The sequence below is a fragment of the Cannabis sativa genome, chromosome X (assembly GCF_029168945.1).
Source record: "Cannabis sativa cultivar Pink pepper isolate KNU-18-1 chromosome X, ASM2916894v1, whole genome shotgun sequence".
NCBI lineage: Eukaryota > Viridiplantae > Streptophyta > Magnoliopsida > Rosales > Cannabaceae > Cannabis > Cannabis sativa.
In genome coordinates, this window is record NC_083610.1 from 80218440 (window position 1) to 80246144 (window position 27705).

Below are 27705 nucleotides of genomic sequence, written 5' to 3' on the forward strand. Positions count from 1 at the left end.
TCTAACTCATTTAATATATCTTAAAATTTATTATGTCACGTGACTAGTTTGGAACTTAAATGCAAATGGGGTTCTAGAAGCAAGTGACGTAAGTGAGTACCTATGGATTGAAGGCTCAGGTCAATGTTGAATTGTGGACCCCACAAATAATATGGATAATTTTTATGACCCCATAATAATTAATGTGAATGTAAGCTAATATTTTGACCAATTCAAATGCAAAATGTAGGCTGCTATGCTATTGCTAGCCAGAGAATTAAAACTCAAACCCATCCAAACTATATTCAACAAGATAATAATAATAATAATAAAAGCTTTTTCTTTTATAAATGAATGATGCTTAAACAAGTTGTACTGGCCACTGTTAGTGAGTCAAGAAAAGAAAAAGAATCATGGTAAGGTTGAGTGATTCAGTGTCGTACATTTAATTACTTTGTGCCTCTTTCAAATTCAAATATTAAAGATCAATAATAAAGAACCACTATTCCTTATATATCACAATTCTTAAAGAAGATTAAATATTGACCCTTGAGACTGGTTTTAAGAACAAAAAATATTATTGAGCACTCATGAAAAAAAATATGTGATATTTTTAAAAAAAATTAAAAAATTATTTATATTTTTTAAAAGGAAAAAATAATTTTAGACAATTAATCTTAATATTTAATCTCTAAATAGTGTTTTAGTGTGTGAAATTAATATGTAAATAATGATAAACACTTGTTTTAAAAAAAATGTGAAACACTATAATATTAATTAGAATTCATAATCACTATAGGTATAAGTAAAAGGCCGCCATTAATTAATATTATATTTGACTTAATTAACTCAATTACGTGACCACGTACGTTCAAATAAAATAAATCAAAAAGAGTCCAGATTCTTGTAATTCTATTGTGTAAAATATTTTTATTATAATTCAAGAGAATATAATTAAAATATATAAAATTCAATAATTTTCTTTATATATATAGTGTAGAATTCATACTAATTAATTACAATGACATCTTTATATTATTATTAATTAAGAAAACTATTAATTATTGAACTAGTATATCACTCTAAGATCAACAAGGGTCCTATACTCCAACTAAATGAAACCCAAAATTAATAATAATAAGTATTAATTAATTATTAATTATAGAGATAATCGTCAATAGAAATGCTCAAGGACTCTTCATAGGTGGGTCCCACTGCCACCTCACAACCTTCCCACGTTCCAGAACTTGCTCCCACGTCGCTCCCCCAAAACAGAGTCTCATAATTATCCGAACTATAACAAAACGCACCGTTTTGAACTCCACTAGTACACGTCATCATCACATTCTGTTCTGTTCCCGCCGCCGGCGAATTATTATTATTATTATTCCGCGCCGCCGGCAACTGAACCTGTGCATCGATCGCCATTCCGGCATCGGAAGCTGCCTTCTGCACTGACCTCGGCGACATGTTGTCCGGAAGACCAGCCGCCGGCAACATCATTGGAAAGTTTAGACCGTTCGATGAGGTTAAGGGTCTTCGAAGACAGTAAAATGCAACATCGTGAGCCACTGCGGCTGCTTCGGCGGTGGCGTAAGAACCTAACCAGAGTCGACTTTGGGTCCCCGGAACTCTGATTTCCGATACCCATTTACCCCACTTTCTTCTTCGTATACCCTTGTACTTTGGAACCGAGTTGGGACTCGTAGTACTGCTATCTTCCGAGTCATGATCATAACTCATTTTTCTATAACAAAAAAGAACTCTTTTTTTATTGGCTAAAAAATAAGATTAGATTTTTTTTTTGTTAAACTAATAAAAATATCACAGAGTTGAAGAAGTAGGGAATAATGAAGGTTATATATATATAGTTTTGAAGAAAGTCAGCGGTGGAAACTATAGATGTTTATTAGACTCTTTATAAAGTCAAAATAAATTAATAAATAAAAAAAGTGAAATTTGTGTTTTTTTCTTTCTCCTTTTGGAGATTGACTTTTTAATAATAATAAATTGAGTGTGGCTTAAAATTATTTATTTATTTGAAGGCTAGAGTTGGAGATGGTCAAGATTTTCAAGTCAAAGTTAATAAGAGGAGATTAATTCATCATTCAATTTAGAAATACTAATAATATAATAATAATTCATTAATCATATTCATTAATGTATATAATAATAATAATAAGTTGAGTAATGGACGGTGGGTTTTACAAAGACATTATGTAGGCAAGTTGAGGGAATATTATTTTTTTCTAATATTATTAATATTAATCAGTTAAAATAATAACATACAATAAAATCAAGATATTTTATCTATCAAAGATACAAATTGAAATTAAAATTAAAAAGAAAAACGAGTTAAATAATTAACTGCTAATTTTCAGATCATTTGACAAAAAAATTAAAAATAAAATAAAATGAAAAAAATTACAGCATCACAGTTAACCATTGTATACTCCATATGGCCAATACCTTAGAAATAACATAACACTTATCTAAAGTGTAAGTATATCTTATCGTCGATTATCATGTCAGTCTAAATTTAGTAAACTGACAAATCATAGAAATTAAATTTTTGACATATAATTATGATTCTATTCCACTGAGCTGACGACACTATACTCATGAACAAATATATATATATTCTGGACTTAATAGAATTTATACATTAAATGTAATCATGAAGTAAATCATGTGAATCATGCAACATAAATAATTTCTGATCTTTTATTAATTAGTAAATCAGATTATATTGAAATGTATTTTATTTAGGGCAGACAACTCAATATGGGATCCCCTAACTGCTGAGAAGATGCTCTCTCTGAATGCTAGCATGTTTAGAAATAATAAATTTCATATTTTGAGCATCGAGTGCTAATTACACCACGATAAAGAATGATGGTGCAAGGGATGAAAAAAAAAAGAAAGCAAGTCCTATGAACCTTAACATGGAAACCCTTGCTTGAGATGGAAACTAAAAATGGTTGGGAGAAAATGCCCAAATCGTAAATATAGTGCAAACATCACATTTATGAAAACATATTAACAAATGAAGTTGCTACAATAACAAAACAAGATTAGAAGAAATGCTTGTGATTGGTGACTTACAAAAAGAAGAAGTTTGGGCAGTTGCAAGTTTTGGTGCAAGAAGTCGGTAAAACTGAGCTTGGCAACGTTGGAGAAAAAGTAGAAGAAAATCTAAGCTGTCTGGAATTTTGGCTGGCTTAGGGTTCTGAGAAATATGAGAATAAAAATATTGAAGAAGAAGAATAAGGGGTTTTATAGATCAACCAAGGTGACACAGATCGTTAACCATCTGACGGTCCCAATTTGAAATTGAAAAATCCATAATCCAACAACTGGGGAACAATTGTTAGATGAACAAACCTAAAAGGACAGTTACAATACTTAAGCACCAATTTGAGATTCTGCAATTAATAAGGACATCAAAATCAAATAAAAAAATCGAATCGTCTTCATAAAAAATGAGGGAAATAATTAGCAGCATTTAAAATTGTCACGCGCAACATGACGTCAGCACTCTAGGAAGCACATCGCAAGTCCTGTTTTCTAAAAGGCTAATTAGTAATTTTTCTCCCGAACTTTGACATATACCAAATCATGCCCCCTGAACTTTTTTGGTCGTTAAAAATTTTCCTTGAACTATTGAGATTGTTAGATTTAAGGACTTTTGTCTAATTTCATTCAATTTTACTATTTCAGTGATTGTTTATGTACTAAATCATGCTCCCCAGACTTTGACATCTACCAAATCATGCTCCTCAAACTTTGATATGTACTAAATTATATCCCCTAAACTTTCATCCATGTTAGAATTTTTTTACAAAAATTAGACAAAAGTCCTTAAATCTAACAATCTTAATAGTTCAGGGGGAATTTTTAACGGCAAAAAAAGTTCAGGGGGCATGATTTAGTACATGTCAAAGTTCGGGGGGAAAAATTGCTAATTAGCCTTTTCAAAATTATGAAAAAGGACTTGGGGGTAAATGTTGCCTAGAATTTCTCCCAAAATACGTGGCAGTTCAGGAGCGAGTCATGTGGGAGTGGGGCCCACACTATGGGATGCACCATCTTAATCACTCCCGTAGCTTAATGGTACAAAGGAATAATGACAGATTGGTCATCTCTGGGAGGGGCTGACTGGACAACGGGTATTTCTTGTCTCTTTCTTTTCGCGAGTGAATTTGACCAAAGAAGGATACGGGAGGACTGGCGGAGTGTAACACACTGCTCGAGGCTAAAATTATTGTATACACATTTAAGGCAGTATGGGAAAGAGTATACGATACCTTACGCTGAACATACGTGTTTAAGGGTTTAAACTCATAATTCTTTAATTTCACGAGACCACATATATCAATTGACCATTGCATAAATGAACTGTCAAATTAATCATAAATAATAAATAAGTCAAGTCTCAACAAACACCTATAGACAGCCTAAATACATCATGTAAAGTAGGTAATTATGCCATAAGATTAAATTTAGAAAATTGTGCAAAGCATGTTTATACAAACACAACAATGGTGGCCTTTTTACTACCATTATGTGTCTATCAATACCCCAATGATGTATAGAAATCGAAAAAAAATTCTGCAATAAATACTCTCATTAATACAGTAACTCGTGGACTAAAACTTGTTAATGCCTCAACCACGTAAAAATTCTCTTCTTTACTACTCATTAATCACTTCAAACAACTCTAATTAACAGTTACCAAAAATCTCGATCAACAGTAATTATCTTATAAATTGTACCAAAAAAAAAGGGAAAAGGTAAAACATAAAAAATGAGTTGATCTATTTTTTTTTTTTTTAAAAAAAAAAGACCAAACTGAGTACAATATTAGGCCTACAGACCATGTCAAACCTATTATTTTACAGCACTATTGGTAAATGGTAAGTATATAAATATATATCTTTATATATGTACAAGTGCTAAAAAAAATGTGTGGGTAAATGGAAGAGGCATTGACGAAGAATAAAGATTGAAATAATGAGTAAGTTTTGATTATGGATTAAGCACGTGCGTAAATGTGTCCACTGAGAAAATAATTTTTTAACTAATGCCATGTTGAATTATATATAGTTAGTCGCAACGTAAAAGACTCGGTCCTTTTTTACTGTTTTATATATTAATAAAATGTTCCTCATTTTGTATTCAAAGATGAGAAACTTCAATATCATATTAGCCTTTACATTATTGAATAAAAATCATTGTTTTTGGAATCTAACAATAAATTATTAAGTATTTATATTTTTTTTTATTATTGTTTTACATATTAAAATAAGAGTTTTTAGCAGTTTAATCTTTTCCTATTGTTTTATCTGTACTTAATTTTCAAGCTTAAATTTTGACAGTAAAATTTTTTAAATTACTGAACTGTTAGCAAATTTAAAGTGTTATTCGATTAACTGTCAACATAAACTGCATATGTGTACACTCTTGTACATTTGACACGTTAATACTGATACACTTAATATTATTATTTCAAAATTCATTTTAAATTTATAAAAAAAAAATATTTAAAAAATAAAAAATATTATAAATTTTGAAATAATATTTTATAATTTTTAAATAATAATATAAGATGTAACAATATAAACGTGTTACGTGTACAATACATAAGAAATTCATCTTGGTGGTTAATTATAAAAAGTAGATGTCACCTTAAATTTGGTAAGAGTTTAATAGTTTGGGGTTTCACCGCTATAGTTGAGAGGGTTTAGCCACAAAAAACTCTTAAAATAATAATAAAATTACTAATTTTAATTTTTTAAATCAAAATATTAATTAGACTATCTTTAATGAGAAATGCAAAAATTATGTTATATTTGATAAAAAAAACACTATTATACATTTTCATCAATTTTAAAAATTGTGCTCCAATGTATAATTATAAAATTTAATGCAAAATTTAATACTTCTATTAAAATTATAAAAAAAAAAAATATTTTTAAAACTGTACTCCAATGTACAATTTTTACATTTTCCATTTCAATGGTCTTAACATGATAAAGATCCTTAAATAAATTTATTTACAAACCTCAACTTAATATGGAAAACAGATCTACCACCACGAACTAAACATAAAAGACAAATGTAGAAATATTATCTTGTTTTTGTATTGTAATTCGTGATTGAAGATGTTTGCTGAAAGAGTTGAGAAATGTCTCATTATATTTTGTAAAATGATCAACCAATATAGTAGCTCATAACCTTACTAGAGCTTCCATTTGTTGCCCTGATTCTATGATCAGTTTGGAAAATGCCCCAACTGGTATGCTACCTCGTTTGGTAGCTGATTTTGAAGGTTAATAAAGTTAATTTTTCTTTCCAAGAAAAACATAAAAGACAAATTACAAATATGAATACAAATTAGATTAGAGGTTTTGATGTAACCCCATTAATAATTAATTATGGTGACACAGCCAAGGTTGGTAATGGTCCACCATTACTACTTGTGTTTGTTTTGTGTGGTGGTTTTCCTTTTGTAAATTTATATACAATTGTTACTATTTATATAAAAATATATATTTATATATAACGAGTGAAGTGACGACGCAGTAGAATAATTTAAATTAAATGATGTCATCACTTACGGAATATATAAATATAATTATTTTCTGTGTTGACTAATAATAATTACTGCTGCCTGTGATTGTGTAATTTATTTAAATCTTAATCAAACAGCTTTGAATTTAATTTCAACTTATTAGTTGGTCATAGGCATCTCGTACGAACCCACCCTTCATAGTTTCCAATTAACCCCCACAATTGTAATAATAATAATTCATAATTTATTCATATGAAATACACTTTTGTTATAGAGGAATGCTACTAGTTGACGTTAATTATCATTTTTTAATATTATGATTTTTCTTTATTATTTTATTATAATTTTATGGAGTCTTATAAAAACAACATAAAAATACAATAATATAAATTAATAGTCTATATTTTTGTATAAAAGAAAAATCTTATAATAAGTAAAAAAAATATTTCAAATTCTATACAATAATTTTTTTTTACCTAATTATGAAAAGATTCCTTTTTTTTCTTTGTAATTTTTACACCACGAAATTTTAATTTTTTTACCTTTTACTCTAATGTGGAATATTTTTTCAAAAATACTGTATTTTTTTAAAAAAAAATACGATATAAGTTTTATATTGTGTTAAGTTTTCACAGTTGTTTTTTAGTTGTTCGACTATTGTTTTAATTGTTCTCTTTTGTTGTTTTAGAGCTGTTTTATAAAAATATAGTACTTTTGTAAACAATTTTGTAAAATTATAAATTTTTTCCCAAAATTCAGTATTTTTGTAAAAACCTCTTTTTCTTTTTCTAATTTATAATGGGCTTCTAATACATTGGGCCAATTCCCTTTTAATAAAATTTTATTAGCCCAATAAAAATTTGTAGGCTGTTCGTACGTTTGTGTAATATATACACACATTCTTATTCGTTTTCAATGAGTGAAGAGACTTATGTAGATGTAGTTAAAAAAATAATATATAATTTAAAAGGGAAAATTTGATTTTATATGCTTATTGTTTCTTACATAATAATTCAAACAATAAAAATAAGAAAACCCTACATAATTTCAGTCTATAAAAAAATGCTATTTTTTTTCTTTTTCAAGATTATCACTCTCTCTTATAAAAAAAAAATAGAGAAAGACTTTAATATGAGAGAAATCAATAATAACCTTCATTATTAAGTAACAATCAATAATTTATGTCATCATGAAATGGTGATTGCTGAGATTATATATGAAACTCAACCCTTCGTCAAATCGAGAGTTGTGTTTGTTGATGATGTGGTTAATTTGAGGTAAATGTTTCTGGTAAATACCATCATTTGGATTCGTTAAATAATATGTGGGAAAAAGGCTACTGCATCTGCAAAGAGTTGATTGTTTAGAAACTCTAAAATGGTGTTATAATCATGCCATAAGAGTTGATTGTTTGGAAAGCCACTGTTAAATTTAAGAGCATTGCTATTAGACATTCATGGTACTTAACACTATGATAAAGTGTGGTTTTATAATTAATTAGTGACTTTTTATAATATTTATTAAAGTTAAACAAGCGGAATCTAATATTAAGTTGTACCAATAGTGATATTATACCTTGCAAGGGAAGGGTGCTAGGCACCGAAAGTACCTAGCTTTTAGCATTTCTCTAAATTTAATGTGATCCAAGCAATCAACAAATGAGGAGGCTTTAATGGTGTAATTGTTAGTGATATCCAACACTTTCTTTCGTTGTGTTATGTTGATTCTTGTCATTTTACCTTTCAGGAAAAAGGCCTATACATTAGCTCAATTTTGTTTTAGAGATTACTTTGAAAGTCTCCCTGAGGTGGATATTATTGGTTGTGGCTCATCCCCGCTCCCAGAAGTCACTTGGTCTTGAGAAGTCTCCCTATTGGCCCTAGTCTTCGCTTTTCCTTTCCCCTTGCTCCCCTCCGTTTGGAAAACAATCTTAAGTTGAGAATTCATTTGCACTAGGGATGTACATAAATTTTTGTAAACCGTCCAACTTAAATAATCTGCCCAAATCAAACCGAGATAACCCGACGAAAAATACAAATTGAAAAACCTAACGAAAATATAACCCGCCCAATTTTTATATTGGACTGGTTAAAAATAATACCAACTCTCCCAATCAACTCGAACTATCTTGAACAACCTGATTAAGAGGATTTATATATATGTATATATTTATATGTCTATTATATATATTTATATATTGTATAATTTATATTACTATTTAAAAAAATATTATGTTGAAACTAATATGTTTTTTTTTATGGTGGTTGATTTGAATTTTGAATTCAATCTATATATATTTGTCACATTATTATAATTAATTAAAATATAAAATCGAATGTAAAAATAAAAAAAAAATTAAAAAATATTAGTGGTCGGTTTGAACAGGTTAACCCAACCAAACTGACCAATATGTTACTATTCTATTTTTTCTTAATTGGACGGCTTGCACTTAGATTTTTGTAACCCGGTCTTTACATTGGGTTGAATAATAAAATGTAGCATAAAGCAACCAAATCGACTGACGTACACCCCTAATTTGCACTCTGCGATCTTCTTTTTTTCCGGCTTTGGTACAACTACCCAAGTTTTGTTCTTCCGGAGTGAATCTATTTTCTCATCCATGGTCTGAAGCTATTTTGACTTGTTTCCACCTAAAATTGCCTCTTCGTAGCTTCTAGATTCTTCAATTTTAGTTTGTTGTATTGCTGCAAATGTTATTAAGTTCGCTTCTGCGAACCTCGCTGGAGGGTGAATCATACTCCGGGTTTTATCACGCGCCAACTAATAACCTTCCAGACTTGTCTACATGAATCCTTCTAAAACTTTTATTTGGTCTTTGTTATCTTTCGGCTCTACATCAACTTCTGTCTGAGCATTGTCTTTCGGTTCCATACTAGCTTCCGTTTGTGAACCTTCTTCCAAGAGTTTCATTCTGTAATCCACTTCCATGCATGTAGTGTTCTTGTTTCTTGTTTTTTCTACATTACATGGAGACACACTACCTTTCCCGGAGATCAAGTGAGAATATTCTTGCTCATTGAAAATAACATTTCTAGCAATCATAATTTTTGGTTTACCCTTGTTGGAAATGTAGATACTATATCCCTCAGTTTTTAATGCATAACTTAGGAAAAATCTCTTCACGGATCTAAGTTCCAACTTGTCAATAGATTGATGTATGTATGTTGTACACCCAAATATTCTTAAATGTGTTAGGTTGGGGATTCTGTTGTACCACATTTCATAAGGTGTTTTTAAGTCTATCACTGTATTTGGGTTTCTATTTGTAAGGTAGGTTGTTGTTGCTAGAGCTTCCCCCCAAAAAGGTTTTTCTAATTTGGAATTGAACAGTAAATATCTAACTTTGTTTAACACGGTTCGGTTCATCTTTTCAGCAACACCATTTTGTTTCGGGATCTTCACTACGGTTTTATGCCTAGTGATTCCAAATTCTTGACACAACTTGTCAAATCCTGAGTTAATAAATGTTAGGGTTTATAAAACACTTAAGAAATATATAAATCACAGATCCAAACATATTCTTAAAAGTGCTTTAATATAGAAAACCCTAAATCATAAATCTATAAAACCTTTGTTAAATTAAAGAAGAAGAAGATAAAATATGAGCGGAAGCACTAACCTGAAGCCATTGTTGGAGATTGCAGAGAAGGTTTTGATCTTCCAAGAATACACTATTTTCTAGAGTATTTTCTCTGATGGGGAAGGAGAGAATACAGAACCCTAGTGTTTCTTGGGGACCACTACCTATTTATAGAGTCATCTTAGAATAACTCTTGGGTATTTATAATTTGGCCCCTCAACAAATTATAAATTAACTTATGGTATCTACACATTAATTCCATGACACTTTAATACCCTTTTGATACCCATAACATAATTGGTTACTTAATTTTGTATCACACTTTATAATAGCATATACATTATACATATGTGCCCACATAGGATTTTTAATCCAACAATCTCCCACTTGGGCAACATATGTTACCTGATAAATGTACAACCTTATGAGCTCAAAATTTGCTATTATGTAAAGGTATTCACAACAATCTCGTCCATCAACTATACCCATATAGGATCAAAGCGATTTTCGTCATATCAATCATGACTAAACCCATCAATGGTCACATATACAAATATAGCCAAATGACATAGATCAATCATGGATGTGTAGCATGGAAATTACATGCAATGTGAACCGAACATGCCTATTACCAACTGGTCCTCCTTAAACCAAAGTGAGGTCAAACTTAAACATACCAAAACAGAGTGAATAAACTGAAAACTTTATTTCTGATCAGAAAATAACCAAATACATAAATGTCTTAAACAAACATAAAGCAAAGAGAATACAAACTCCCATTAAATCATGATATCCTCAAGTAATACTACACCCATATGAGCAGTATGCCCATGAAAGACCTTGGGTGGTAATCCTTTTGTGAGCGGATCCGCTATCATGGAGTTTGTCCCAATATGCTCTATGGAAATCTGTCCACTCTGCACTCTTTCTTTCACAACTAGGAACTTTATGTCAATATGCTTTGACTTGGATGAGCTCCTATTGTTGTTGGAATACAACACTGCTGATTTATTGTCACATAATATCTTAAGTGGTCTTTCAACATTCTCCAAAATACGCAGCCTAGTGACAAAGTTTCTCAGCCATATTCCCTGATTTGATGCCTCATAACACGTTACAAATTCAGCCGCCATAGTGGAAGAAGCTACAAGTGTCTGTTTGACACTTTTCCAGGATATAGCTCCTCCAGCTAACAAGAAAATGTAGCCTGATGTAGACCTTCTGCTATCTTGGCATCCAGCGAAATCAGAATCAAAATACCCTACGACCTCCAAATGATTTGATTTCCTGTATGTGAGCATGTAATCTTTTGTTCTCTGAAGATACCTCATAACCCTCTTGGCTGCTATCCAATGGTCCATACCAGGGTTGCTTAAATATCTGCCTAACATCCCAACAATGTACGAAATATCTGGACGCGTACATACCTGAAGATACATTAGACTCCCTACAACTGATGCATAGGGAATCTTTTTCATTTCCTGAATTTCAAGGCTGCTTTTAGGGCATTGTCTAAGACTGAATTTGTCTCCTTTAGCGACAGGGGTATCACCTGGTCTACAATCTTGCATGCCAAACCTTTTGAGTACTTTATCGATATAGCCCTTTTGTGATAATCCAAGAATACCCCGAGAACGATCTCGACGTATTTGAATTCCTAATACAAAAGAGGCGTCACCAAGATCTTTCATCTCAAATTGCTTAGATAAAAATCTCTTGGTTTCGTGCAATAAGCCTATATCATTAGTAGCAAGCAATATGTCATCGACATATAGAACCAGAAATATGTATTTACTCCCACTGAACTTGTGATATACACAATCATCAATAATATTCATCTCAAAACCAAATGAGATAATTACTTGATGAAACTTGTGATACCACTGACGAGAAGCTTGCTTGAGTCCATAGATGGATTTCTTTAATTTGCAAACCATATTCTTTGGGTCACCAACCACAAAGTTTTCTGGTTGCTCCATATAAATTGTCTCATCAATGTCGCCATTGAGAAACGCTGTTTTAACATCCATCTGATGTAACTCAAGGTCAAAATGAGCAACAAGTGCCAATATTATCCTAAAAGAGTCTTTCGATGAAACCGGAGAGAAAGTCTCTGTATAGTCAATGCCTTGTTTCTGAGTATAGCCTTTTGCTACAAGACGTGCCTTAAATCTCACCACATTACCATATTCATCCTTCTTAGTTTTAAGTATCCACTTACAACCAATTGGTTTTACACCTTCTGGTAATGGGACAACTTCTCAAACTTTATTGTCTTGCATAGACTTATTCTCTTCATCCATGGCATCATTCCACTTTTGAGAGTTAGAACTTTTCATGGCCTGATGCAAGTTGATTGGATCATCTTCCATCATTCCAATTTCATCCTCATGTTCTTGAAGAAATACAAAATAGTCATCTGAAATAGCATTTCTTCTCTCTCTTGTGGACCTCCTTAATGGCTCTTGTTCTTGAGGGTGTTGAATTTGTTCTTCTGGAACAATAGCCTCATTTTGATTTGGGAGTTGTTCAACATTGTCTTGTTGAGGTTCCGGATTCATTTCTTGATCAATGACAGGTGTGGAAGCCTGAACATTGTCTAAAATGATAGTAGGAACTGAGTTTGAATTCAATTCCTCCTCAAAAACAATGTCTCTAACCTTATTTCTCCCCCCAAATTCAACATCCTCAAAAAATGTTGTGTTTCCCATCTCAAAAAATTTCTGACAGTGGGATCATAAAACTTATAGCCCCTAGATCGCTCAGAATAACCAATAAAGTAGTTGCTAACTGTTTTGGAGTCCAATTTATTTTCATGTGGCCTATAAGGCCTTGCCTCAGCTGGACATCCCCAAATGTAGAAATGCTTTAGACTAGGCTTTCGACCTGTCCAAAGCTCATAAGGTGTTTTTGCAACTCCTTTACTTGGTACTCTATTCAGAATGTAAGCTGTTGTCTTTAATGCTTCTCCCCAGAGGGACTCAGGTAAGGTAGAATGAGCGATCATGCTCCTTACCATATCCTTAAGAGTCCTATTTCGTCTCTCAGCAACACCATTCATGCTAGGTGATCCTGGCATGGTGTACTGTGGGACAATACCACATTCCTCTAGGAATTTAGCAAATGGTCCTGGACGTTGTTCACCTGAGCCATCATATCTACCGTAGTACTCACCACCACGATCAGATTTGACGTTCTTAATCCTTTTGTTGAGTTGATTCTCAACTTCAGCTTTGTAAGCTTTGAACACGTCCACAGACTGAGATTTTTCATGAATGAGATATAGGTACCCATAACGTGAGTAATCGTCTATGAATGATATAAAATATTGTTGACCATTCCAAGATGCCGTAGGGAATGGCCCACAAATATCTGTGTGAATCAATTCTAAGACTTCTGAAGCTCTATTGGCACCTAGTCTCTTAGTTTTGGTCTGTTTTCCCTTGATACAATCTACACAGACATTGAAATCTGTGAAGTCAAGAGACTCTAAAATGTCATCAGACACAAGACGCTCAATTCTACCTCTTGAGATATGACCTAAGCGTTTATGCCATAATGACGCTGAATTTTCTTTATTTAATTTGCGTTTAGTACCTCGTGATTCCACATGCAAGGTTTCATTATAGGATGCAATTGTTTCTAACAAATAAAGATTGTCATAAGTATTCAAATAACCAGTTCCAATAATATTCGAATTTAAAGACAAGGTAAACTGATTGTTTCCAAATGAACAACAATATCCAAATTTGTCCAACAAAGAAACAGAAACTAAATTCCGCCTAAAAGACGGCACAACAAAAGTGTCTTTCAAATCCAAATAAGAACCAGTTCCTAATAACAATCTGAAATGCCCAATTGCTTCCACTTCCACCGATTGACCATCGCCCACAAAGATGTATCTTTCACCATCACTTGGCTTTCGGTAGCTCAGGCAACCCTGCATAGAAACACTTATGTGAGTAGTAGCACCAGAATCTATCCACCAAGTGTTTCTAGGTACTGAAACTAAATTAACCTCAGAACAGACCAAAGCAAGATTACTACCTTTCTTTACACGCCATGCGTGATATTTGGCACAATCTTTCTTCACATGTCCAGGTTGGTCACAAAAGAAACAACCCTTAGAATCTTGTTGTTGTTTCTTTTGAACTGGACCCTTAGCAGCTTCATTCTCAAATTTCCTTTTCTTGCCCTTATCCTTAGGGGTAGTGGCCAAATGAGCACTTTCGGTTTTGTCCTTTTTCAACCTTTCTTCCTCTTGCACACAATGAGAAATAAGCTCGTTGAGAGTCCATTTCTCCTTTTGACAGTTGTAACTAATTTTAAATTGGTTAAACTCTGGAGGAAGCGTTAACAAAACCATGAGTACAAGTACATCATCTGAAAGCTCAATCTTAAGTGTCCTTAATCTTGAGACAATATGATGCATTTCCATAATGTACTCCATTACATTTCCTTGACCCTTATACTTCATGTTCATTAAAGAACCAAGAAGTGTTGTCATTTCAACCTTATCGTTTTTTAGCAAAACGTTCCTCAATTTGTTCAAGGAAATTCTTAGCCATAGTAACCCCTTCGGATTCTGTGCCCCAAAAGGCTTCTGGAATGCTGTGTTTCATAATCATTAGACTCATGCGATTTGAACGATCCCACCTCTCAAATTCCCTTTTATCATCATGGGAACTTTCCTTAGTAAGAGGTGCAGGTTGTTCATTCCTTAGTGCATGGTCCAAATCCATACATCCCAGAACTATAAGTAGGTTCCTTTTCCAATCCTTGAAATTGGTCCCATTAAGCATAGGAATAGAATTAATGTTAGCAGATATTGAAGCAGCAGAAGATGAACTAGCTGAATATAGAACAAATAAAACAAGCTCACATTAATATGCATAATTAAACAATAAATTCAAAATTTGGTTAATCCCATCTCAAGATACCAAACACACATTAATATCAAGTCTTTGGACAGTAATATTAACTGTAAGCGGTACTCTTGGTGTAGCAATCAAATATTGACAATAAAACTGTGTCAAACAATAGATTAATCTTTGGACTAACGTATTGCTCACACAAAATACCTTATAATTGTCACACATTTATCGCCACATGTATGTTTGAAATCTAGCAAAATATTCACTTACCTTTGGGCTAGTCAATATAAGCATCAATTACAAACACACAACCAACCTAATATTTAAATAAATTAATCTACACAAAAGAGGTCACTTTGGCGACATATTGTTTCAATTAATTTACTCAAAATATTAGTCATAAACCAACACCAAAATTTGAATTCAATTGTTTAAACCAAAATATAGAATAATACTAATATATAAATATAAACTTATTATTTTATGAGGTAAACAATAATATACTGCAACTTTAATTAAATCTGAAGCCAAACCAATTAATAATAAGCAATATTCATATTTGTACATAAAACAAACACAATAATCATTTCATATATCATAAGCCCAAAATTAATTACCAACATCAAATTATCTCTTTAGTATCAAAGAAGTCCCGGTCAGTATCAATAGTTAATTTCAAAACACATATCTACACCTTAAGCCGCCATAACCGTACGATACATCATACAAAACTGTTTTTAAAATCCACCATACAAAACTGGGCTTTGAAAGTGTAACCATTTAATAAAGAAAAAACATTCAATATGTATATCTGCCAAAAAAAAAATAAAACTGAAACCATATATACATACGATTCATTATGAGTCGCTTCAGTGTTATATATACATAATTGGTTGCCGATCACACAAGCCCACAATTATGATCATCACATAAATTAAAATTTAAAAATATGTGACTGAATCCAACAAAAAAAAAAAAAATTACGGCAGCAGTACAATTCAAAAAAAAATCAAAACCTTAATTTTCAAAATCCCCAAATTTTATAAACCAAATCATCAGATCTTCAATTAATTCAACAAAAGTGGCTCTGATACCACTTGTTAGGGTTTATAAAACACTTAAGAAATATATAAATCACAGATCCAAACATATTCTTAAAAGTGCTTTAATATAGAAAACCCTAAATCATAAATCTATAAAACCTTTGTTAAATTAAAGAAGAAGAAGATAAAATATGAGCGGAAGCACTAACCTGAAGCCATTGTTGGAGATTGCAGAGAAGGTTTTGATCTTCCAAGAATACACTATTTTCTAGAGTATTTTCTCTGATGGGGAAGGAGAGAATACAGAACCCTAGTGTTTCTTGGGGACCACTACCTATTTATAGAGTCATCTTAGAATAACTCTTGGGTATTTATAATTTGGCCCCTCAACAAATTATAAATTAACTTATGGTATCTACACATTAATTCCATGACACTTTAATACCCTTTTGATACCCATAACATAATTGGTCACTTAATTTTGTATCACACTTTATAATAGCATATACATTATACATATGTGCCCACATAGGATTTTTAATCCAACAATAAATTCCAACCTATTATCCGTCTTAACCGTTCTCCTTTGAGCGAGGTCTCCAAGTTAGCCTAAGTAAGAGTGCATTTGTGAGCTAGTATGAGGGCTTCCGAAGTCATGACGGTTCAAGGCACTCGCTAAAGGATTTTCTTGAATAGGAAAGAGCCAGCTAAAATCGACCCGAGACTATACCTTCCAGGAGAAACAACTAGCCATCCAGAATTCTTTTCCAAAGAAGGGCTAGCTTTCCTGAAGATCCTTCCCGAAAGGACAAGGAAGTCTTCCAAGACCAACTTCCGCAAGTCCACAACTTTCCAATAATAATAAGTAACTCTTGAATACTTTTCATTTGGAGAAACTATACCACAATATATAAAATTATTTGCTTAGAAGGAAATATTATATAAATAAATACAATTAAATATATGTTGACAATATGTTTCTGCAAAATAAAAATAAAAATAATAATAATATTGTCTACATGTAATTGTAACGGATCATCAAATGAAATCATTCAAATTCTATGTCTCAACTGACTAGAATATTACTCATTCTTCAAAAAAAAAAAAAACTTGAATTTTACGAATAAAAGCTCGTGATTTTCCTTATTTTAGAATAGTAAAAATAACATTGTTTATCAAACATTATTTTCCCATTTATTATAGAAATGATATTAATAATTTTGTGTAATATTTGTAAATTATGTAGACCTTACAATAATTTTAGAAATTAGTGACAAAAAGTTTGTGATTAATTATGCTCCTCAAATATTGTAAACCATATAAATATAAATATATCTTTAATTTAAAAGAAAAAATCAGGTGAGAAATAAAGCAATAAATAAAGAGAGAGGGCCTACTAAGGAATATACCGACTCAGTCTAATAATTTTGGGTGAAGTATATTCCAGATTTCTCCAAATTAATAAACTTTCTGCAAAAGCTATTATTATATATTATTATTATAATTAATTTCAATTTCCAATTCAAAATATGATATTTTATTTATCACTGATGTGACAAATCTTTATTTGTATAAAATATATTATTGTTGCTTTCTTTTGCAAATAAATATATATATAAGGCTTCGTTCATTTTCATTTTTATTTCAAGTAGAAAAAAGTGTGTGTGAAGAGCTGAAGACTAAGGAGAAAGAGTGTTCTCAGTAGTGGAAAAGAGATAATAAAGATTAATTGTAAGTTTGAGTAGTAGCTAGAGTACTACTGCATGGATAATAATAATAATAATAGTCTTGAAGAGAGAGTTTCTGTGTTTCTCAACGAAGAATTTGATCATCATCGTTGTAATAATTTGGAATATGATCATCATCATCATCATCAATCCAACGATACAAATGATTGGTCAGAAGAGAGAACCATCTACTGGGAATCTCAGTACTTACTTCTTCAGGTATATTTTTCATATTTATAAATATATTTATTCAAATTTCTGAGAGATATTATATATATAAATCCATTTTTATTGCCCTCGATTCTTTTCCTATAAAGGGTTACAAAAGCTAAAGCTGAAAATCATTATATATGAATTATTGATATCTAATTAGTTATTATAAATTGGTTTGAATAATAATATAAAAGACTGTTTTTTACTAATATTAAATTTTAAGAAAAATATATTATTCAGTCCTCTTGATTTATTTATATTAATTAAGCACTTCTTAATTTTTTTTAATGGTGATTTCCTCTCTCTATCTGTGATCCAGGTATTAAGATATTTGTACAATTAATGGTCAATAGTCATTCAGACACATTAATCATGAAACAAATATAATAAATTGAAGAGATATTTGTTATTTTTTTTAGCATACGTGTCAAAATATAAACTACGTGTTAGGTTGTGTAATGGTCCATGTATATATTATTGGTCCATATATCATTAAGCTAGTGGACATACTTTTCCTGTCTTTTTTTCAAAATAAAATAAATTATTAATTAATAATATATATATTTTTAAATCTTGATTGTATGTAATAATAACTATAATTATAAGTTGATGATCCAACACTACACATTTGTTTAAGTCAATTAATTTTTGAATAATTAAATTGCAAAAACAGGAGGTTTTGGAGAGATATAACTTAACAGGATCAAAGTTGAGAAGAGAGATTGGTCGAACTACAGATATGGCTAAAGACACAGAGTATTGTCATTGTGCCAAGACTAAAACCGTTCATGGCCATGGCTGCAACCACTGCTTGAGACGAATAGTCATTAAAAATCTTCGTGAAAAGGGTATTAATGCCTCTCTTTGCTCATCAAAATGGAGACACACCAAAAAACATCCCCAAGGTACATTATCATTATATATATATAACTATATATATCGACTATATAGTATGTAGTTTAGTGCAAATTACCATTTTATTTTTTACAATTCTCCTCTAATAAAATGTTTAGGTTGCCACGAATATATCGAAGTGATTGGAAACAAGACAATATCGAGTCAATCAAAGCAAATTTCATACGTAGTTGAGGTGGAATTCCGTGACCAATTCGAGATTGCGAAGCCATGTGAGGAGTATAAGAAGCTTCTGAGTCTACTGCCGGAGTACTACATTGGCAAGATCGATTGCCTAAACGCAGTGGTTCGAATCATCTGTGACTCAGCCAAGAGGTCGATGAAGGAGAAGAAGATCCACATGGGACCTTGGCGACAGACCAGCTTCATGCTTATGAAATGGTCCAAAGTTCCCCTCAATAACTCTTCTGATGACACTTTTCAGCCTCCTATTTCACCACCGCCGTCGCCAATTAAGAAACAATCGCAGTTTTCCGTGGCTCCTCCAGCTGTCGTAGTTACATGAAGATACATGGTATTAAAAAAGAAAGAAAAATAAATGAATATTTCACATTATCGCCGTTTTTGTCATGACAATTGTAGTAGCCAATATACGTAGTTTATTCTAGGTAATTAAGTTAACTCCATGGAAGAGAAGAGTCTGGGATTTTGATTTGTGTTAACATGCATTTTAATTATTGAACTATTTCTAAAATTAATCTATATGTTTACAAGTGATTTAACTTTATTTATCATTTAGGGCTCGTTTGGAACGCCGTATTAAGTCGTATTGTATTGTATTATATTGAATTGGATTATATATCATATTTTTATATAATACTATGTTAAACTTTAATTTATACTAAAATATTATATATTTAGGTGTCCATAAAAGTTAATACCACATATAGTTTTACATAAAAATATTGCATAAAATACAATTCAATATAATACAATACAATACAATACGACCTAATACGGCGTTCCAAACGAGCCCTTAAAGAGAAGGAAAATAATAGTATCCAGATCAGAAAAGTCCAGACTTATAATTCATGAAAAAGATTAGACTTACTGAAAAGAGGACAGAGAGATGAAATGAGTATAACAAAGAACGTCGGTGCACGTGTCTGTCATGACCAATAAGAAACCACACAAAAAGACTGTACAGTAGAGAGTAATGAGAGATATTTTCGGGCAATATGGTCAATCAATATCAATCTCAATCTCAATCGCATACATTTATGTAACATGTGAACCTGTAACTGTCACTTACAGCTCGTTTATATTTCCTAGGATAAACGACTTTAAAAATAGAGCTCCAAACTTCCACAAAATATTTTGATATTTTCCATTTCTACGCCCCATCCATAAGGACAAATAACCCTTCATTCCTTCATAAGATAAAATCAAAGTCACTTGTTGGAAGAGTCAAAACTAGCCTGGCTTTAAATGGTTTAAAGGATACACATGGCTAGTCCAGAAATAAAAACCATAGGAAAGGACATACATAGAACTAGAGCCTTTGAAGAGGTCAATTATTAAATTAATTAGTAATTATAACTTAAAATGTTGCCTAATTTTTTGGAATAAATCTCATAATATATGTATTAAGTAAGGTACATAGATACAATACAACCAGAGAGGTGTGATTCCAACGACCTCCTACATTTTTCTTACAGTTGTGAGAACCCTAATAACTTTGATTAAACATCTCATATATTGAATTACACTAATACACGTGTATAAGACAAAAATAAATATACTTAAACTATACAAAAATTTCTCATGAAATTTATTTTTGGCAGGGCACATAATTATATGCTAGAATCTCACTCAGGTTTTCTCTCATTGGAAAGAAGACGAAAGAATCCTAAAGAGCCCATCTGGATTGTCAGCGTGTACCTGTTAAATTTTAGAATGAGGAATAGTAGTAGTAATCTTTTGAGACTAAAAGGGAAATTTGACTGCATTACATATTTATAAAATATACCAACCTTAAAGATTATAAGCAAAATATGCATTTCCATATAATTTTAGACAAAATCACCTCTTTCCCTCTCTGATTTCCCCCATCTTTCTCACTAAACATACATTGTTTCTCAGCTACCCTTACAAATTCGATTTATACTAACGATGCCACCACCTCCAATGAAACACTATTGAAGCACCCATGATTTTTTATTTTAATGATATGTGCACAGAGAAAATATGCAATAAACATTAATGACGTTAAATTCTTTTAAAAAATAATATTACATCATTAATATTTGGAAGCATATCATTTCTTTTTTTCTTTTTTATGTTTTCAGACATAGACTGCCTTTTATTTTTATATTTTAATCATTGAAAATCCAATTCAAACCTTAAACCCAAGAAAAAAAATCACAAAAAAAATAAAAACACTAGATTATGAATTTCAAACACTTCTATACAGAAAAAATTTAGTTATTTCCACGTTTCTTTACAGACTTCAAAATCTGCAGAACTTACAAAGAAAAGAAAGGATATGCTCCTGTATATATTTAATTTATTTTTAGATCAAAACAATCCACCTGCAATGCTCAAGTAATGGTACAGTGATGGACTCTTGAAAACTTGATTTTTCAGTCCGAAAACAATGTCCCTGCATTGTTTCCATGAAGACTTGATTTTCAAGATCAAAATGATAAACCTGACACTACAACAATAGTGCCATGAAAATTTAATTTTATCATTTTTAATCTCTAAAATTAAGTTTCTTAGACCATCGTTGTAACATCGCAAGAATATCATTTTTAGCTCAAAAATAAAGTTTTCAAAAGATTTCTTTTTCAGTCCAAAAACAATGTCCCTGCATTGTTTCCATGAAGACTTGATTTTCAAGATCAAAATGATAAACCTGACGCTACAACAATAGTGTCATGAAAACTTAATTTTATCGTTTTTAACCTCTAAAATCAAGTTTTCATGGGACCATCGTTATAACATCGCAAGAATATCATTTTTAGCTCAAAAATAAAGTTTTCAAAAGACATTGTTTTCTCAGTCAATAAACAATCTCCCTGCATTGTTTCCATGAAGACTTGATTTTCAAGATCAAAATGATAAACCTGACGCTACAACAATAGTGCCATGAAAACTTGATTTTATCGTTTTAACCTTTAAAATCAAATTTTCATAGGACCATCGTTGTAACATCGCAAGAATATCATTTTTAGCTCAAAAATAAAGTTTTCAAAAGACATTGTTTTTTCAGTCCAAAAACAATGTCCCTGACATGATTTTCAAGATCAAAATGATAAACCTGACGCTACAACAATAGTGACATGAAAACTTGATTTTATTGTTTTTAATCTCTAAAATCAAGTTTTCATGAGACCATTATTGTAACATCGCAAGAATATCATTTTTAGCTCAAAAATAAAGTTTTCAAAAGACTATCATACACCATCATTAAAAAATGTATTGTTTTGACCTCAAAAATCATATTTCCGTAGGAGCATCATTGTAGCATGCTTTGTTCAAAGTTCTACATATTTTCAAATCTTAAAGAGGTAAAACAAAACTAAAAAAATTAGTACTTTCTTGGGTATATGTTTTGGAATGGATTAAAAAAAGAAAAAAAAATGGCGGGTGCTTCAATAGTAATGAGAAGTGAAAGAATTGTTAGGATAGATAAGAAACAATGATGTGTGTGTATGTATACAATTTCATGTAGGGAGAGAGAGGGAGAGGCAACTTTGTTTAACATTGTCGGGAAGGCATATTTTTCCTATAGTTTTAAGATGGGCATATTTTATATATCATTAACATACCCAATGGCCAGCATCCTCAAGTACATGCATTTCAACGCCACCTCCCTCTTCAGAAGCAACCTCCTCAGCAGCATGTATTCTTTGAATATCTTCAAGGGCCCACCTGTGTAAACTTCTTTCCGCTTTCAGAAAGTTCACGTGCACACCTCGAGGGACATCTTCAACTACTTTCCTGTAAAGAAAGGAAGAAAAGAATTAAAAAGAAAAAAAAAAAAAAAGGAACGACAACTTATAACTTAAAATTAAATGGTTTCTAAGATGCGGTGAAAGACCAAAGAGACACTTCCTGCTTCAAGATACAAACCAACATCTTCTAAGCCATTTTTTGTATAGAAGGCAACCAGTGTTTCTTAATCTTGAGGCACTTAAAAGGTGTAAATGGTATTAAGCAACTATATTTAATACAGTATTTGCTTTAATAAAACTAGCTCAATACCATAAATTCGTCTCCTCGTAAGATTGATACATTTCAGCAATTCCCTTCAGATCAAAGATCCATGAGAAGCCGGATGGTGTAGAACCAGGAGAACCAGTTGGACGAAGATTAGTGACCACCCACTGCATGAATTATTATATTTTATAGGCTCAGTAGAATAGATAGAAAACCCACGTTTATGCTGCTTCTTGTTTCAGTATAATACTGCTATAAAATCTAAAAAGGTTAAATGTAAATATATGTAGATGGCACAACTATAAACGCCCATCATGAACACGAAATAGTAAAGTTGCCACATTTACAATAACTATAACTATCCTTGAAAGAAAGCTAACCACTCTTAAAAATATGTTTGCCCATGTCAAAAAGTAAAAGATTTAACCACTCTTATAATAAGAAGTTTCAGAAACAAAAATTAAAGATACTCAGGTCTCAACAGTCATAAAAGGTTTAAAGTGTACCTGTGCCACATCTTTGGAAAATCCTTCTTGGATTAACGCATTAATAATATCCCGCTTTGAAGAGACCTTCCTTGAGAAAAAAGTTCCCATATTAAAATCATGCCCACAAAGAAAAGAGATAAATAAGAATGATAAATACGATACATAATATGTAGAAAACAAACCAAAATAGTATCAGCAGAACCAAGGAATTGAAATGCTAAGATTTAGTCAAAGTTTCAACAATATATTTGCAATGCAAATCAGAGGAAATAGCATTTTCCAAATCATAAAAAAAGAAAAACTAATAATTGTAAAGTACAAAAGGTTAAAGAGTTGACTGAGCAAATACCTCTTCTGGGAGTGTTTTAAGGAATGATATTAGCTCTTCTGGATGGTCCTCCCCATTACCACCAGGTCGAACTTTTCCAGGAGTAGCATCTAGAACCCAAACCTAAAAAATAAATAGTTAAAACTAAAGTTTCAATATGGGAAGAAAGGGATAAAAAAAAGTTCAAAAAATAATTTTCGCCCATAAATTTAAAATTTCAGATTTAAAAACTGGAGTATGAAAACTCAAAACTCAGAATAGATTCCGCTATTTAAAGCCCATGTTCTTGACAAAATGATTTTAGCTAAGCGTCTATTTTTGGATTAGAAACAAAGATACACAACACAAACCAATGTTGACAGAACTAAAGATGCATAGAAATCATTTCGGCATGTATATCTATGTTCACACATGTATTCACTCCATGAACTTGCATAAAAGTTAAACTCCTTGTCAAAAATAGAAACCAATAGAGACTTACTCTAACGGGTCTAGCAAGAGGTTTTGCGGCTTGTTCTACCATGCTTAAGGCAACTGTAAGGTGAAATAACATGCAGAAGAATCAGCACCAAACTAAAGACACAAGCACTTTCATTGCACTATAAAGGAAACATGTGTAAGTTAAAAACATGAAAAGTAGAAAGATCAAAATAGAAACATACCCTTTCCACCGAAACTGTGACCAACAAGAATACGAGGTGTTATTCTCAACTGTCGAACCTGGATAGAGGAAAGAGAAAAACTGAGTCTTTCTCTAATGAGACGAGGAAATTCTAGTATTAATTTGGTTTATGACAAGCATAATAAATGAAATTATGCTGTACTGAGAAATCAATATGCATGTTGTAAATCCAATTTAAAAAGGCAATATGGTAGTTCTTCTGATAACTGTAGAGTTAAGAAAATCAGGCAGCAATGCATGAAGTTGACGAATAATGAAAAATATTACTACAATAAAAAAAATATACACACAAGCTTTAAGACATCAAGGGCAGTGGATGCTACAGTATGGGGACCCCTAGTTGTTGTAGAAGTCGAATCCCCATGACACCGCAGGTCAACTAAGAGAAACTGTAGAAAAGAAAATGAGAGGAACAAGATTAACACCAGAAAAATGCTCAATGCAATGCATTAAACTGTGATAGAACCATGTTATGCAAGCGGACAAGTGAAATGGAAAAGAACAAACCATGTTATTGATGACATTAATTACATATTTATTACTATAAAGTCAACGGTCCTTTTTTTAATTTATTGGTCTACACAACTAACCACTTGAGCTATCCTAACCATGTTATTGGTCTGCACAACTAACCACTTGGGCCATCCTAAAGTGGCAGCAGTGGTCCCTATTTGTAAAAAGGAAAGGCAAAAAACAAACCAGACTGGTAATAAACTTGGTGCCAGAAAAAAAAATTCCCTTGATAATGTTTAGATCTAGAAATGGTAAATTCAAATAAAGCAGATATTTTTTAGAAGAGATACCTGCCATGTTGGAAACTCTTGAGCCAATCTACGAGCAAAAGTTCCTGTATAACACATGTAAAAAAACTCGTAAGCTTTAAAATTAAATCTATATAGAAAATGAATTCCATGCAAAATACTCAAGCCTCCCATATGGGAAAAAGGTGTCTAGAGCAACCCCTTCAGAGAAGATACAACATAAGAAGAGGCAGCCAAGAAAACATTACATTTTCTAGATTCTTTTAAAAAATAAAATAAAATAAAATAGGTCTTAGAAACTCAAAAACTTTCAAATGCAGCAAATGGGTAGTCAAAACAGACCAATGGATTCAACAATAAGAAGGTTAGACCTTCAAAATACAAATGTATATAATGAAAAAAAAAATATTACATCACTAAAATTAAGTAGAAGTCTCTAATCAAGAGCTAATATTTGCAGCTTGAAAACGAAACTAATAATTAAAAAGAATGAAACAAGGATCTGACATGTAATTTAAATACTGTGATTCAGGAGGAGTATCATATCATGTTTCAGCTTCTAGGCAAATATTAAAGGTGTGAAGTGTGAAGCACGTACCCCAATTCTTACGGCTGCCTAAAATGCCATGAAGAAAAACAGCTGTTGGTGGATCAGGTAACGACTTATCCATGACAGAACTCCATCTAACCTGCATATGTAATAGTTTATACTCACAGTTACACTTGCATTCATTGAAAAAAAAAATTACTCACATTGTTGACTGCACTTTGGCTGCATTTATTTCTTTACTGATAATTAACCAGAAATAATTAACGTTACTCTGCCTATAGTAAAGGGCTACAAACTCTAAATTTCACAATCAAACTAAATTCACACAACAGAGGGCATAAGTAGCTAAAACTCACAAGTGCTCCCTGCACGAGTTCGTATGCCTGTAAAAGGAAACATCACAAAAGTTCAGTCAAAAATACGAACCTAACCTCTGTCTAAAAATTGTTGTAATCATAGCAATTTTCATTACCAGAACTTCAGAAGGCCTTGACAAATCTTTGGTTCGTGTAACCTTCTCGTCTACTAACGCCATGCGAACACAACGACCTTTAATCCTCCTCCTAAAATGTCTCTGACCCAAACAAGAACCGCAAAACGCTTCATTCTGGAAGCGTAAATAAGATATTCGCCACCAAAATTAATCAATGTCTCCATTAACTTACACAGATGCATTGCACGAAACGTTATTTATTTTTCTGGTTTCAAATCTGAATTCAAATTAGAAAGAAACATTACCTGAATCGGCCATGAAACTCTGTAATTAATGGGGGCGAAAGAAGACGCTAACGTGTTAGAAAAACGGAATACTGAGCTCCCGTCGTGACCGCACATCGCGAGATTCGAAATCGTCGACATCTTCACCAGATCGTATCAGGAGTAAGAAGAAGAAGAAGAAGACGATGAAGACGATGTTTAAAGGGCAATGAGATCCCACCTCCAAAAAAAAAAAAGAACAAAAATGCAAAGAGAGAGAAATGTGAAATGGGAGGCGGAGACACCGAGGTTAAAAAAAGGCGGTGCCTCTCTCTCTCTCTCTCTCAGAGACTCAGACCTCCCTTATTTCCTTATTTGGTTACTAACCCAATTCAAAGAACGACAAGTAAGTAACCAACTTTTTTGCGACTGCGGTGGACGTTCGCTTTTTTCTTTTTTGATACTTAGAATGACTAAATTACCCCTCTTCATGTAATAACATGTGGTTGCCTATAGAGAAGGAAGGGAACCAAGTAAGCCAACTGTACAAGTTTGTAAAGGTACAGCACAACTAATTATTAGCTGTTGCCACTTATGTGGTAAATTTGTAATTTTGTACACTACCGACCATAGTGGGCCAGGGCAACTTAAAATAAGAGGGAAATTTACTTTTATACTCACACACGCAGAAATTTACAAAATAGTGTCTACACTTAAATTTTTTCTTTTATAATGTAGAGAACACAAAACAAAAAAGAAAGCTTCATTCTCAAGACCTATTATTATAATTAGGACTGAATATTTTAACTGGATTTAATTTAAAAAATCTATTTTATCCGGACGGATTGAGTCCAACCCGATACACTTCTGGGTAGGTCTGGGATGGCAGAATGCTGGATGGCAAGTCTCCGTGTAGCCCTTGGGCTTAGTCCCGTGACCTTGCCTAATTAAGGGGACTTAATTAGTGATTATTTACGGCTGTGCTTCTTATTTTATGTGACATGTCTCTTGTTTAGAAACACAAATAACAATATTTTTTTGGTGTATATTTTGTATTATTTAGATTATTGAAGTGAAAAATTAAAATCAAAATATGAAATTTAAATTATA

General features: G+C 31.9%; 3 protein-coding genes across 3 annotated transcripts; 1 reads left to right on the top strand and 2 right to left on the bottom strand.

Annotated features, from left to right (window-relative positions):
- Positions 1-933: 933 nt before the first annotated feature.
- LOC115699627 (ethylene-responsive transcription factor ERF020-like) lies at positions 934-1863 on the bottom strand. The gene has a single exon (XM_030627133.2). The coding sequence runs from the start codon at positions 1720-1722 to the stop codon at positions 1135-1137; it is 588 nt and encodes a 195-aa protein (XP_030482993.1). The 5' UTR covers positions 1723-1863; the 3' UTR covers positions 934-1134.
- Positions 1864-17227: 15364 nt separating this feature from the next.
- Positions 17228-19643, top strand: LOC115699614 (uncharacterized). The gene is made up of 3 exons (XM_030627109.2): positions 17228-18017; positions 18685-18916; positions 19025-19643. Exons 1-3 carry the CDS (start codon positions 17835-17837, stop codon positions 19429-19431), a joined length of 822 nt encoding a protein of 273 aa, XP_030482969.2. The 5' UTR covers positions 17228-17834; the 3' UTR covers positions 19432-19643.
- Positions 19644-20572: 929 nt separating this feature from the next.
- Positions 20573-27056, bottom strand: LOC115699604 (uncharacterized). The gene is made up of 13 exons (XM_030627098.2): positions 26638-27056; positions 26372-26506; positions 26256-26282; positions 25948-26038; positions 25392-25435; positions 24879-24977; positions 24569-24626; positions 24388-24440; positions 23928-24029; positions 23597-23662; positions 23136-23257; positions 22700-22871; positions 20573-20807 (listed from the first exon to the last, which is right to left on the bottom strand). The coding sequence occupies exons 1-13, from the start codon at positions 26755-26757 to the stop codon at positions 20751-20753; spliced, it is 1146 nt and encodes a 381-aa protein (XP_030482958.1). The 5' UTR covers positions 26758-27056; the 3' UTR covers positions 20573-20750.
- Positions 27057-27705: the final 649 nt, after the last annotated feature.